The sequence below is a fragment of the Stomoxys calcitrans genome, chromosome 1, assembly GCF_963082655.1.
Source record: "Stomoxys calcitrans chromosome 1, idStoCalc2.1, whole genome shotgun sequence".
Taxonomy (NCBI): domain Eukaryota; kingdom Metazoa; phylum Arthropoda; class Insecta; order Diptera; family Muscidae; genus Stomoxys; species Stomoxys calcitrans.
In genome coordinates, this window is record NC_081552.1 from 174322583 (window position 1) to 174338267 (window position 15685).

At 36.4% G+C, this 15685-nt stretch overlaps 1 protein-coding gene across 15 annotated transcripts in view; it reads right to left on the reverse strand.

Moving 5' to 3' along the window:
• Window positions 1–15685, reverse strand: part of LOC106082465 (supervillin) — a 927162-nt gene that overhangs the window by 23440 nt on the left and 888037 nt on the right. Inside the window, exon 1 of one of the 15 annotated variants that reach the window (XM_013245003.2) lies at window positions 7903–8066. The exons of the other annotated variants lie outside the window; for them this stretch is intronic. Coding sequence (XP_013100457.1) covers window positions 7903–7938 — 36 coding nt within the window. The 5' untranslated portion in view covers window positions 7939–8066. Of the gene's footprint in view, window positions 1–7902; window positions 8067–15685 lie in introns of those variants that run through there. 15 annotated transcript variants of the gene reach the window in all.

Consider the following 15685-nt stretch of genomic DNA (forward strand, 5'->3'; position numbering starts at 1 on the left):
TCCACTGACCTTCCCTTGACATAGGCATGCTGTTTGTATTTGAACAGTTCGCTGGATTTCCTACTCTTTATTATGGTGTCCAAAATACGTCCCATGGTTTTGAGTAGAAAGGGCGTAAGCGTTATAGGCCTTTGGTGTCGCATAACTTGCCTTGCCGGGCTTAGGTGTAAATACCACCGTTGCCTCCTGCCAGGCTTTCGGAGTATATGCAAGACCTAGGCAGGCTATGAAAATAGCCAGATAGTTGGCCTCCTTTTATAGTAACGCCGCAAATATTCTATCAGGTCCGGGCGACTTAAATGGTTTGAAACACCAGATTTTAAAAATATCTTTTATAGTGAACAAGAAATTTCACTAATATTTTTTTTTAATTTTCGCAGAGTCTGGTGTTTTAATTTGTTGTTTGAGAAGGGATTTGATTCGAAGTTGGACCAGCCCAAAATTTTGTAGGGCGAAGGTGACCAACTTTAAAGGACCATCAATGGGTCCCCGGGCTTTCTAGGGAACTGATACCACATAGGCTATAGCGATATAAAATTTTGTGAAGATATCTTATTCCGTTCACAAATGCCAGACTTATTTCCACTAATTTTTTGTGTCCATTCCACTGTGTGACGGCACTAAAGCGTTTTACTCCTAAAAAGGCCTGACTACACTTTTAGCGAATATGGTAATGCCATTTTTAGACAAAAAAAAAACATATCCATTGGAAACGATTGCAGGTTTTGCGTAATTTGGTGAATAAAATGATACAGATAGCGGGTTGTCTGACCATGTTTAGGTGACGCATCTGCCTACACAGTTGGTGTATCTACATCGAGGGAAAATACAGAGGTCAAACTGTAATCATAGATGGGTGATGCATAAAATGGGTTTTATCTTAAAAAATTGTTGGCCAAATTATAACCACAACAAAAATGTTTATACTTGTACCCTCCTTGAAAGTCAATTATATTTCTTTTGTACCTATGCAAGTTTGCAAAACCTCCAACTGTCTACCAAAATTAATATAATGCCTGTCAAAATAAAGCATTTAAGTTGAGGATTGACACAAAAAATGTTTCTATATTTAAGGTAGGTTAAGTTTAAGTAGGTTGAGGAACTTTGAAACAAATTTTATAACAAACTGATCTGATATAGGATAAGACATGTCATATGTAATTTCAAAACAGCAACTCTGAAAGTTCTACACATAGTGTGATATGTGCGAAAAATTTAATATGCCAAATGGATTTTGGAATAAATATGCAAATTTTTCGATTAAATCAAGCTTTTATTTCATCAAACATACATGTAGATGCATGTCTATAAAAAAAGTACAATACATATGAGAAAACATGCCGATTAGAGCGCGATCTATTCTTATTTGACATACATAAGACAAGTCTTATGAATACAGAAAGTGACAGCTCATATTACGTGTCTTATCGTGTCTTATGATGACAGCTTTACTCCACTCCAACCAAACCTATCCGACATTTGTGAGGTATTCAGCCATATAAAACTTCTCTACGAAGAAGTGTCGCAAAGCAATGTGCCTAAGCATTGAGAACATAAAACAAAATTTTCAACGGTGGTTATCCCCTCTTATCCCCTAAAGTAATGAGCCGTGTTAACTGTTCTGCTTTAAGACTAGTACTGACTTCGTCTTTTCACCCGAACAACTGTCGAAAATCATTACTTAGGTGTGATCTTGGACAGGAAAGTGAATTGAAAGTGTCACATTCAGGAGCACACTGAAAAGGATCACAGATGTTGGGCACCATGTAGACGGGCCGTAGGCTCGAAATGGGACCTGAATCCGAAAATAGTCCACTGGCTCTACAGGAGCGTGATTAGACCAATACTTACATACGCCTCAGTAGTTTGGTGGACTGCTATGGAGAAAAAGTGCAACATAAGGACCATACAACAGGTTCAGAGAACATGTTGGCTTGGCATAGGCGGAGCGATGGGGGCCACGCCCACTAGGGAACTGCAGACTATTCTAGATATCCGACCCATTGACATACAGATTTGGTGTGAGGCAGCCACTGCGCGGCTATGAGACTTAAGGCGATGGGAGAATGGATTGAGGATGAGAGCAACTCATACCATCGCGGTATAATCACGGCGACGATAGGATACCTGGAAGGAAGGGAAGAGATTTCCGATCGGATACCTGAGATGAACCTTGAAGTCGAGTGCGAGGCACTGCCGCCATCGGCACGGATCAAAGCTAGAGGACAGAGTGGGGCTGGGGGTCTCCAGGGACTGAGATCTGTTTTAGACTGCCTGACCAAAATACCATCCTGCAGGCGGAGATCCGGGCGATCACGGAATACGTGAAGTGGTGTGGTGTATCGCGAGGACGTCGAGTGTGAACATCTTTACCGACAGTAAAATTGCCATAAGGGTAATAACAACCAGGACGGTAAGGTCACGAACTGTCTTGCAGTGTAAGGAGGAGATTAACGCCTTCTCTGAGGATGGCAAAATCCACATCTTTGGGTGCCGGGCCATAACGGAGTAAGGGGAAATGCAAGGGCAGAAGATTTGGCGGTGAAGGCCAGAGGAATGCCGTCAATAAACTTGGTTAATCGGAAGCCTTTCGGGTCGATACAGTCCGAGTTAAGGGAGTGGGCGACGAATGCGCATGCAACATTGTGGAACAGCGAAACGGTCGGTAGGATGGCGAAAATCCTATGAGGGATCCAGATCGTGAGAAGACGAGGCTATTACTGAAAGGAAGTAAGAAGGAGGTCAGTATAGCCATTGGTATCATAACGGGACACATAGGACGACGAGCTCACTTTTGTAAAATCGGTGCGGCAAGTGATAGCATGTGTAGGGCATATGGGGAAGATGATGAGACGTTGGAGCATTTCCTTTGTCATTGCCCGGCTTTCGCGTCTAACAGATACCGACACTTAGGTGGAGACACAACACCAGACATGAACCAACCTAGGGGAGTGGTATTGAAAACAATTAAGGACTTTGTAAGTAGCACAGAATTCCTAACTTAACATTTTCATTTTAGAGGTTACTTTATAGTTTTTAGAGCACACAACAAGCCGATTACTGACTTAGGTGTATGTCCATAGTGGCATGGGGCGGATTAATATCTACACCCTCTTTTCAACCTAACCTTACTTAACCTACGCAGCAATTTGTCTAGCCACTATGTCCAGAGGCATTAGAAGTAGCATTAAATTCAATGCATCAGTGTCGTCCTCAGTACGATCCTTTGGATCCGTTTGAGTATTGAAGAATAGGTGGACTTTTGAAGCGCCGTCCACCAGACCATGTTGTGGTCTGGTGGACGGCATTATAGGTCTGCATGACGCGCGGTTTAAACCCCGAATTTTTGATAATGCCTCTCTTGCCTCTCGTATATAGGACAAGATTTGCCTTTCTTGCTCTTTCCAAAATGTTGGATTTGGAGTTCAATTCCCTTTCTGTAAATAGAACATTCTCTCCTCTCAAGGAGACAGGTGCCACTGTAGGCAACTTGCATCTTCTGCTGAAAAGAACTACTTCTGTTCTGCACGGATTTATACCTAGACCACTTTCGGTAGTCCACTTCGCTGTTACACGTAGAGCTTCCTGATTAACATCTCTTAGAGTGCTGGGAAACTTTCCCCCTAACCGCAATTGCCGTGTTATCAGCATACGCGACCACTTTTACACCTTTTCTTCCAGATACAATAGTATATTGATAATGGCTATATTCCAAAGAAGAGGAGATAGTACACCTCCTTTAGGTGTTCCTTTGCTGACCCATTTTTAGATCCACAGATCCCAAGCCTGCTGTAATGCGTCTTTTAGTATGTAAGTTATTAATTAACTTTCTTACGGTAGAGTTGATGCCTAGTTGATTTGTGTGTTAAATTTACAAAAATATCAAAACTCTTTTAAGTGATAAAATTGCAATTTAGTTTAAATGAATTTTCGCATACTTCGATGTTATTAAGAAGCGTAAGAACTATAGTAAATAATTAAAATCTTTATCACCAGTTTCACTGTTTTGCTTTTATCCCTCAAATTTGACTCCAGAATCCGCGTCTTTTATTTGGTTTCGTCGCTAGCGATTTTTTACAACTTTGACTCTTGACTCTTTGGTTCCGACTCTACGTTGTGTCGTTCTGCGGCATACAGCTCCGACTCTACAATTAAAAAATAATTCTGTTATAATTGAGATTTTCCTTTGTCATTGCCCGGCTTTCGCTTCTAACAAATACCTTACTTAGGGGAGTGTTATTGAAAACAATTAAGGATTTTGTAAGTAGCACGGAATTCCTAACTTAAAATTTTCTTTTTATAGGTTATTTTATAGTTTTTAGAGCGCACAACAAGCCGATTACTGGCTTAGGTGTATGTCCATAGTGGCATGGGGCGGATTAATATATGCACCCTCTGTTCAACCTAACCTATCATTGAGATTGAACTTGTATCGGACAGCTGTAATTGATATGAGGGAAGTATACCCGCTGTACCTTAATGAAATGTTCATAGGTAAATTTGCGATTCCCATACAATGTAGCTAAACTATTTGAATTGGAAGCACTCTGATACAGAAAAATGCCCCCTTTTCCTTAATTGAATGCTAAGTTTGCTTGAGGCCAAGTTTGCATTTTTATTTACTGATGGCATCTATATAAACCGAATAGAGGATATAGTAGTATGCCTACCTCCAAGGACTACGTTCTGAAAACTATTTCATTGCCTAAGCCCACAGCAAAAACCGTTACTGCTTATGCTCTGCAATGTAATTCCCTTATTTTCCGATTTATGAATACGTTACCTCTCATCTCGCAGAAGAGTGAACTTTATTATGTTAAGTAACCAAAAAGACAAACAATTTAGGCTAAAGTAGATGGGGTCGCCCCACGCCATAGCCTTACCGGTCGAAAGGCAAGTTTCAACGTATCGAGATGTAAAAGAGCCAGAAGCAAGTTAAGATATTCTACCAAAGAATTTAACATCAAACCGATGACTTTGGTACCGGCAATTTCTCCTACAGAGACAAAGAGAAAATCTGGTAACAGAAATAGATAGTGTGCTAGGAAGGGATTTCGAAAGAACATGTTTCCCAGTTGGTATTTCATAATTCCGGCTATTAGGATACCTCAGAATCAGTCAATAATGATGCAATGTATGCGATTAAGTCAGAATGAGGCCAACATTGCAGTATCCCGGCAGCAGCAGCCGACGTATTGCCAGATAAATTGTTTAAGAAGCGACCCGATTATTTACCTTGTTTGTGCAACTTCATTTGCGTTGCCAACTGCCAAATTTGTAACAGATTTCTTGATTTTTGTTTTGAATTAAGTACTTTTTTTAAAAATTTTTTATTAGCTGAACTTTAAAAATACTGATATTGAGTGAAAGTGACAAAAATTTCCAACTTTATACTAATTTTTACTTCGTGGTTTTATCTCCTGGCAACGCAACTGTTGTCGAGTTGCAATCCATTATCGACCCACAAGTGACACTTACCCACCTACTGCAAACGACCTGTACTGCAGTTATAACATGTTTTTTCTTCTTGTGCTGACTCGCAAAACATGTGAAAACCACAAGAGAAATACAAATGCCTCACACGCCATAGCCTCATGTAGGGTCACGCACATCACACCCCCACAACACTCTCACCTAAATAATTATACTCTTTCTTTTGCACCATTTGTTTCTCTTACTCTCACCACTAATACTCCCACCAATGGCTTTGCATTCACTCCCATACCAATTTTTTAGAAAAAACCCAACAACAATTTGCTTGGTGAAAATTAATTTCTCATTTTCATGGCTTTTCTTTAAGGAATATTAGTTTTCATATAAAGGTTGGTACTGTATTCGGTTTTCGCGGTAAAACTCCATATAAAAAAATGAGAGGAAAATATTGATGAAAAGTGTTCATTTCGCTATAACTTGTTTTTTCATCTATGAGAAATTAAATTTCACGACGCCTAAAAAGAGCACAACCACTGTCGGTGCGCAACAAGTCGTTTTCTTACGTCTTCTAATTGTAACTAAATGTTTGTTAGTGTTAGTGATCTTGCCCACAAGTACTTACTCGGGTTGGAACAAAATATTTGTGGATGCATAAATAAGACTCTATTTGTATAAAAATATAAATAAATATACTTCTAAAACAAATAAAAAATATTTTTTTTTTCATAACAAGCTATTGCAATAAATCTGTACGAAGTAATAACGAGTGTGAAAGAAAGGGTTGTGCTTTTGGTCTTGCTTTTACAACAACAAAGCCAAAAAAAACTTAAAAAAAGTCAAACCATCGAAAGAACGATTGAGGAAAAAATTTCCCCCAAAAAAACGTTGTACCAGCCTCATTTTGATTTTTTAAGAGCTATAGAAAATTAAAAAAAAACATACAATTTAGGAAAATGCATGAAATATTTGTTTGAATCAATAATACGGTCCATATAATTTAATATTTGAAGATTATTTCATGACAATGTTCACCGTGACTGCGCCTCAAATGGTCCACCCGCTTAGTTCAATTTTGGCATACTCTTTGCCACGTTTCGGCCGGTATCTCTCGAAAATTTTTCAATGTTGTCTTCCTATTCGCCAATTGTAGCGACTTGTCTGTATAAACATGAGCTTTAACATAGCCCTACCAAAAATAGTCTAAACGCGTTAAATTGCACGATCAAGGCGGCCAATTAACCGGTCCCGAACGTGAAATAAAATGTTCTCAGAAATCGCCTCTCAATAATTCCATTGTAACGCCTGTTGTGTGGCATGTGGCACCGTCTTGTTGAAACCACATGTCAAGCAAGTCAAACTCTTGCATTTGGGGCAAAACAAATTGGATATCATCTCACTGTAGCGCTCACCATTCATAGTTACGTAACGATTCGCATCATCTTTGAAGAAGTACGGTCCAATTATGCCACCAGCCCATGAACCGCACCAAACTGTGACTTTTTCCACACGCATTGGTAGCTCTTGCAATGCTTCTGGCTGATCATCATTCTCAAATCGATAATTCTGCTTATTTAGGCATCCATTGAGCCAAAAATGAGCTTCGTCGCTGAAGAAGGAGAAGCGCGCGCATTTTGATAATAATATTATTTCATTTTGAAAATCAATAATTTGCAAGCTTTGTTCGTTTGTAAGACGATTCATGGTAAATTATAGACCAAACTGAAGATATTTGACAGTGAAACAAAACACGAAAGGTGCGTGAGCGGTTCAAACCAGTGTTGCCAAAAAGATAATAGCTAAAAAATCACCCTTAACATTCGTCGCTTCTCTAGAAAAATATCTTTCGATTGATGGCAATTTCATCAAAATCCATTCAACCGTTTGGTCGTAATATGTAATACAAAGTCCCCTTTATAAAACTCTTGCCTGTTTAATAATAAATATGGAAACTATGCCCTTATAGACAAAAAACTTGCGAAAGCCACCTCTCGAAAGACAAAAAAAAAATTGTCGTACATTATATTAAAAACATTGCGATTTTGCCAAAATAATCCTGATAGTAAATTCAGAAGTGGAAGACGTGAAGTAAGTTTATGCCCTTCAACATTAATACATAATCTTTTCAAGATATGTCCAGAAATAAATATAAACACCATAAAAACCGCTCCGGGGTTTTGACTTCTTGAGCCTTGGAAAACTTTTATTTTGCCCCGATTTGAATGAAACTTAGTACGTAAGGTTAACTTATGTACTTCGATAACGGCACCAAAATGTATCTAGTTAGATCCATAAATAAAGGCCCCTATAATAACGATTGGACTTCTTGAGACGCTAGGAACCTAAAGCATTAGCCGATTGGATTTCTTGAAAATAAATCAAAAACGAAAATTTAAGAAGTGCATTTTTTTTGCAAAATTCTTGGTAATGGTACCCCTTTTTACTTGTTTTATCTGTAATTCCTGTAATTACCTTGCCCTCCGATTTTTCACCTTCGTTAGTATCCATTTGATTTGATAAAAATTGATTTGAAAGCTTTGTTGCTTTATTTGTTACGAGTGATGACACATCGGCGTGAACTTCATTCGCCTTTTTATAAAAACAACATCAATTATAATTATTGTTATTGTAATTGGGTATTTGGTTTTAATTTACTATCGAACAAATGCAAATGTTCCTTTTTTAATACTCGGTATGCACATATATGGACAAAAAACTATTGTTCATGTTCACGTTCACTGGCCTTTTCAACATAATATTCCTCGTTAATAACTGCAGGGGGATTTTTTATATATTTTTTGCCTTAAACGTTCTATGCCATTTTGTTATTAACAAAATACTAAACATTATCATATAGTCGAGTATATTTTCAAGATACCCACCTATTTGTTAAAAACAAAAAGTAACAACAAACCCCTAACTGTTTTGTTTTGAAATGTAAAGAGGACTTTTGACGTGAGAGACCCCTCAAAAAGAGAGCAAATGCATAAATTGAGATTGATATTCATAGAGATAAGACCCTCAGATAAGATAATAATACCAATTGGTATGTGCGAGTTGTAGGTGAAAGTTTGACAAGAGCCAAAATGAGTTCATTTGTGTTATTTATCATGGGCACAAACATAATAGAGTAAGTTTAAATACTCAAAAAATAAAGGACAGTGGTTTACAACATAGTTGCCAGATTTTTCAAAAGCAAATCACTAGAAGAAGTCAAAGTTCCACATATTAATATAATGCGTTTAAAAAAAAAGTCAACTTATGCCCTATAGTTTATTGAAGATATTAGTAGTCCCAAAAAAAAACTCTTTTCAATGGGACACTCAAAGATAACACATGACCCCGGATAATATATCGTTAGTTGCAACTTAAAGGCTTTAACAGAATGAGCGCGTTGAGAATTTCCTCTACCTCCTTAGTTTTCAAGATATTCAATAATTTTATGGGTACATGATTGCATCTACTAACTGACCATTGGCATATTTAACCATTTGAGGGCGAAGAATTAACTGCTCGATAAAGTTTTGATTTTTTTTGCATATTCGTTCTTAGAATAGAACTATTTACCAAGTAAAGTGTCTTCCAAATTGTAAAAATGTTGTTCCTTCTATGAAAAAAATCATGGGACTTATATGTTCCATTCGTCCTCAAAGGTAAATATTTGGGCAGAAAAGTGTTTTCGAATATTGCTTAGAGTTTAAAATAAATCCGAACGTTTGCTCTGTTTTGCCCATGAACATTCCACTAAGGAACAGGGGAAAACTTCTCACATATCAATGAGTGCAGTCCGATTCAAGTTTAATGATCAGGGGCCTCCTTTTTGTAGCCGAGTCCGAACGGCGTGCAGCAATGCGACACCTCTTTGGAGAGAAGTTTTACATGGCATAGTACCTCACAAATGTTGCCAGCATTAGGAGGGGAAAACCAGGATTCGAACCCAGGCGTTCAGCGTCATAGGCAGATATGCTAACCTCTGCGCTACGGTGACCTTCAAAATTTAAGGCGTATAGCTTTATTCGCTCGGAAGCTATCATGATTTCAACAGACGGAGGGACGAATGGATTGACTTAGAATGTGAAAACTATAGAGAATATTTATTAAATATGATCGACAATTGACTTTTGAAAGCGAGACGGGTAACATCTTATGACGGTGAGTATAAAAATTGTTTTCCGCCTTAAATGTTGGTTTGGCAAGACAAAAATATTGAAAATGGCGACAGATAATGAGCTAAACCTATTTCGCTCTACATTTCTTCAAACAGCTCTATGCTATTATACAAAATAAAGGAAGATGGCATCTAAGCATTCGCCCACGTTAGCAAAACTCGCTCTCAAACTCAGAAATTTAACGGTGATACTGCTTTAAAAGAGTTTTCGTTGCAATTATTTTACCAACTGAAATGATAACTATTCCAACAGGAAACTGCCCCTCGTTAAACACATAAATGTCCAAATTTAGTTAATTTTGTGGCTTTGTCTATTAAATCTTGTTTTGATGAATTAAAAATGTTTATTTTACCCTTAAAATTAATATATACGAAAAGTCAAAAACAGATATTTACCTCTTTATTTACTTCTGAGGACGAATGAGGCATATATGTCCCATCACTGCAGCAAGTTTAAAGTAAAAGGTATAATACAAAATCAATTTATTTGAAAAGTTACTGATAGAAGAGGCATTGGCACCAATAATACTAAAAATTTAGCTTCCTGGTCTATCAAATCGTAAAGTAATGAATCAAATCTAATGAAGTAATGAAAAAATAATGCAAATTTTTGAGTTTGACGTCTTACCCAAACGAAATGGGAAAAGTATATTCAATGTTTGTGAGAGAATTACCCTCGATTAAATGCACATTTTCAAAAATCTGTTAAGAAATGTGAGTTTTGGAGCAAAAATACCAAATGGGACATACATGTCCCATTCGTCCTCAAAGGGTTAACGAACTGTTTTAGTTTAAGCCGTCAACTAAATTGACTCTATGTCCTGATTTTTGCAGTTACGTCCAGGTCCAGACAGATGTTTTGAAATAATTGGGTTGTTTTATTTACCAGTCTAGCGTATTCGCTAACTTATGGATAAATAAACACTCTTCCCGCTAAATGCTTTGTATTACCACTCTGGCAGCACTGAGCTCATATTTGTAATTTTATAAAAATCCCAAGCAATTTTGCCATTCCAGAACGTTTAATCATTAAATAAATATGTTGTGTTTTTCCTCTTTTAGTTTTGTCATTCAAAGTTAATGGTGACACCACATATTTTAACTAACATCCCGCATTCCGTTGGTCCGCTTCGCTAGCCCCGTTTTAATTGTCCCCTTTTTAGAGTAGGACTACCAAAAACCTAGGTAGTCATTCAGTTTATAAGATTATGAAGTTTTGTAATAATTCCGTATACATTTTCAGAAATCTGTCCCCTTGTGCAAAGAAAGTACCAAATAGTACCAGGAAAAACAATAACAATTAAGACGCCCCACATATATCGTCAAGGTATAAATGAATTCCAATTTTAGATCTTTAGCTCAATTGGTAAAGAAATCACACTTTTGTATGATTAAGTATCTAAATGTACGATTTTGAAAAACAAAAATCTTCAAGGAATAGCTGTATCCCAATTTTGATAACTTAAGATCACTTTGTAAAGAAAGTACAATTTTGTATGTGCGGATGAAAATATTTACTGTCAAGGTGTAACCCTATCCTAATTTTGAGTGCTTTAGTTCATTTTGTAAAGAATGTATAATTTTACATGCTTTAGTATCTAAATGTACGATTTTGAATGAACTTTTTGTCACCCGAAATTTCTAGTCAAGGTGTACTTGTATCCTAATTTTGAAAGCTTTAGGTGACTCCGTTAAGAAAGTACCATTTTGTACGCTTGAGTACCTAAATATACGAATAAAAAATATCTTCTAGTTGCCCAATTTATTCTTTGAAGGTACTAATTTTTGCTAAGACAGCGATAATATTTGTTTAATTCCCGCACTTTTTGTCACCAAAATTGTAGGAATGTAGGAATTTTGAATGGATCATTTAGGCACCCATTATATATTTCCTTCTTGTACCTACATGCCCCTGTTCCTTAGTGGAATGTTCATGGGCACAATTTGCATTTTTACCTTCATGCCAAATTTCAGACCTCTAACTCCATCTGAAAAGAAAGTATCAATTGGTACCAATTTTGGTACTAAAATCTACGAATTGTGAATGGATCATTTAGCTACCCATAATATATTTCTTATTTGTACTTACATGCCAAAGACCTCTAGATCTCTCTGAACAGAAGGTACAAAATATACGAGTTTTGCGTAGATCATTTAGTCACCCATCATTTATTCCTTAGTTGTACCCACATGCCAAATTTTGGACCTCTAGCTCCATATATAAGGAAAGTACCAATTTTCGAACCAAAATGTTCGAATTGTGAACAAATCATTCAGTCGCCCATCATATATTTCTATGTTTTACCTAGATGCCATATTTCAGACCTCTAGCTCCATTGGCACAGAAAGTACCAAATGGTACCAAAATTGGCACCAAAATTTACGATATTTAAAAAGATCATAGTCCCCCATCATATTTTTCCTAGTCGTACCTGTATGCCAAATTTTAGACCTCTAGCTCCATCTGTAAAGATAAGTGGCGACGGCAAGCAGCAATAAATTAGGCGCTTAACTGTTTGGGGTTAGCATTTTTGTCCATACAAACAAAGCGAGAAAATCCGCTTAATGGGTAATCACACCTAATATCACGTATCTAGCAATCACGACCCTACTGATGCAGAGTATCAATTGCTTTGTAAGAATTTCCACTCAATTGATAAGAAAAACAGTCTCATCAATTTCCGCTTTCATTAGCCTATATGTTGTCATTCCTTCCCTTATTTGTCATTGATCCAATTAACTCAATGAGTGAACTACATCAACAAATGCAGTTGATAACATCACCATGTTCTTAACAGAAGACGTATGTACACATAAAAGAGAAACTTTCTCTTAAAAATAAACAAGTGAGCGGGCTAACCTTTAAGTGCAATGCTATGAGCTATCATTTGCTTTTTAACTCTCTTTTGTATAGGAAACAAGAAAATATGAAATTGATTAAAAACAATCAACAAAGCAAACCAGACATGTACAATCATACACACATGCATTTGCAGCTATTTGTTATCCCCAGCATGTGCAATAAGTGTGTTTGTACATTTATGAAAAAAACAAAGTTACAATATGTATGCACATCAGACTTCGCCAAAAAAAAGCACATCCAATGCGAGTGACTCATTACAGTTTACTGATAAAAGCGAAGACTGATCAAAATAATCACTTACGTTTCGGACGCTTTGCTTAAATGTGAATGTATGTATGCTAGCATTAGTCGTCACTGATTTACATATGCACATAAATGAGTAATAAATATTATAAAATTTAATCGCACAAACGTGTAAATAGATACATATACAAATACCTACTTAACTAGGAGGGTTTTATTTATTATATTAAAATATAAACAAATCCGATGAATGACGGAAAAACTCCATAAGCCGTTGTGATTGATGAACAATGTATATCAGAAGAGAGAGAGAGAGGGAGAAAGAGAGGAAGAGTTATGGTATTACAGAGCGATGAGTGGAGAACAATTATTAAGTGTACTTTACAGAGCCTTATGAAAATGTTACAGAACATAAATATTACGCGGTTCAGTTCATGGGTGATTTAAGAAGTACCAAAACATGTCCTTGAAGAAGTTGATTAAAAATATTGTTAAAATTCGAGGGTTGCTGGTTATCCTTGGGGCAATACAGTCGACTCCGGTTAATTGAAAACACCTAATAGAAGATATTTTTTACTTTTATCTGATGTTTTCAATTATGCGAAGTCCAGATAATTGAAATAAGTTTCATTTAACCGATTTTTGAAGAATTAAGTATGTTTTCCATTAGCAGAAATTCAGATAAATTAAAGGTTTTAAATAAAATAATCTGTAAATACAAAAATTATGAAAAATGAAGAAATTATAATGAATGTTTTCAATTAAGCGGAGTTCATAGTTTGAAGTGTGACTTTTTTTACCATAATTTGTATTTCAATTAAGCGATTTTTCAATTAACCAAAGTGAAATGTATGAACAAGTCCTTAAAATGTTTTTGGTCCAAGTGATTGTTTTCAATAAAACGGTGTTCAATTAAGAGGATACGACTCTACTAATGTTGCCAGGAGCAAGCTGCGGCATCCATATATGTATGTCATCCATCTACCTGCCGGAAGTCACTAATTAACTATGCCAAAAGTCACTAACAAACTTTGCTATTTATATAGGTCGGTTGGGATAGAATTTCCGATAAGATTTACTGAGCACCCAAAGGGCGCAACTGTTATCTAAGTTGGCACAAATTTTATACTGTGTGCCGATTATGATCCGAACCTGTACAATTTCTGACGAAGCTCCCTATTAAACCAATTTTACTATTTTTCTTCTGTAGAACCAGGGGAATAATTTCCAGATATTTCTGCTATGATAAGTTCTGTTATGACTACCACAACTTCTTGATATAATTTTTTGAGAGCACAGAGGACGTATTTCCAAAAGGCCCTCGGAAATGCCATTTAGAAGCATTTGACACTGTGGACCATTTTTTGTTAAGTGCTAAGATGAGGAATCTTTACAACTTTTCTTCTACGTCCGTTCGTCATATTTTGTCGAACCTATATCATACTGCACTCAGTCCGTCAGTTATAAGTCTTCTGTGTAATGATTTTTGCCTGTTTTGAAGGGTGTTCCTCAGTGATTAATTTTGGGCCCTCTTTTCTTTGTATAGTAATGATTTGGCAAATCAATTGTCTTATTGTGAGATTCATATGTACGCTGATGACGTCCTGATATATATTGGCAGTCCGAGGGATGCGGTTTCTGATAATATACGTCTGCTCAATAATGATCTGTCAGTGGTCAGCACGTGGCCAAAAGCCAATGGTTTGTGCCTTAATACCCTTAAGTCTAAGTGTGCTGTTGTCAGAAACAGATTATCTCGTTTTTCATGTGATATCGGTTTTTTTCTGCAACAATGCTAGATTGAAAATTATTCCTCATGCTTAGAATTTTGGCTTGATAATGAATAGAACTTTTACGTGGACTTATCATATCGACTCTGTTGTTGACCAGGTATATTCGAAATTACGTGCTTCGGTTACACCGCTGCGGGTCTCTTGGCAAAGACTTATCTTGTTCCCTACATTCTCTACGGCTGCGAGTTGTTTGCAAATTGTGACTCGGTTAGCAGACGAAAGCTGAACACTTTTTTAAAAAGTGTTACACTGTATGTCTTTCTAAGTACTCTACATCCCTGTACGGCGTCTCCTTCTCCTCCTGTTGAACTTGAGGTCACTTACTTTCTTCCACAAACTGATATACACGCAGGCATTGTGGTGCCTATGGATTAATTGATTTCACCAGGTCTAATAGAGGGAGAAAAATCATTCCCAAAATTCAGCGGATACTATTTCACAATGGCATATGTTCATATTTGCTGCACGTCTCTGGAACTCACTTCCCAACTATCTGCAATTACTCAGTAACTCGGCAACTTTTAAAACTAAACTTTGGAAACATTTCACTGAATAAAGTTTATGATAAGGCTCATTCATTTATTCTTTATTTATTTTATTCCCATATACCTTCCTTATTTTTGTTTTCGTACCAACTAAGACTTCTAAAGATTTTTCCTTTTCATTTACGCACATTTTTGTTTAATTTTTTTTTCCTTTAAATTCAAGTCTTAAAACCCACGAATGTTTTTAAATCCTTACATATATTTTTTAATATTACTTTCAATTTATTTACAAATTATTATCAATTAATTTTCATTTAATGTATTGTTTGCAAAACCTGTGATGTATTTGATGGCGAGAAATTGTTAATCTTAAGTGTAAACTAAGTAAAATTGTTGGAGAAATTACCAGTACTTATTACAATTAGATAACAATTACAAAAAGAATAGGTCAATAAAAGACCTAAACCGAAACCTCTAAGGTCTCGGCTATAAAGGTCCTCTAAGGTCTCGGCTATAAAGAGGAACAAACAAAAAATTGTTGTAATGAAAACTAAAAATAAAGAGGATGGACTACGAAGAAATGCGAAACATTGCTAATATTATATCTCTTAAATATTACCCAAGAATAGACGTTTTATGAACTACAATTTTTGAAAATACGCGCACATTTTCGGCACCAAGTCCCGACGGAATCTCAGTCCAG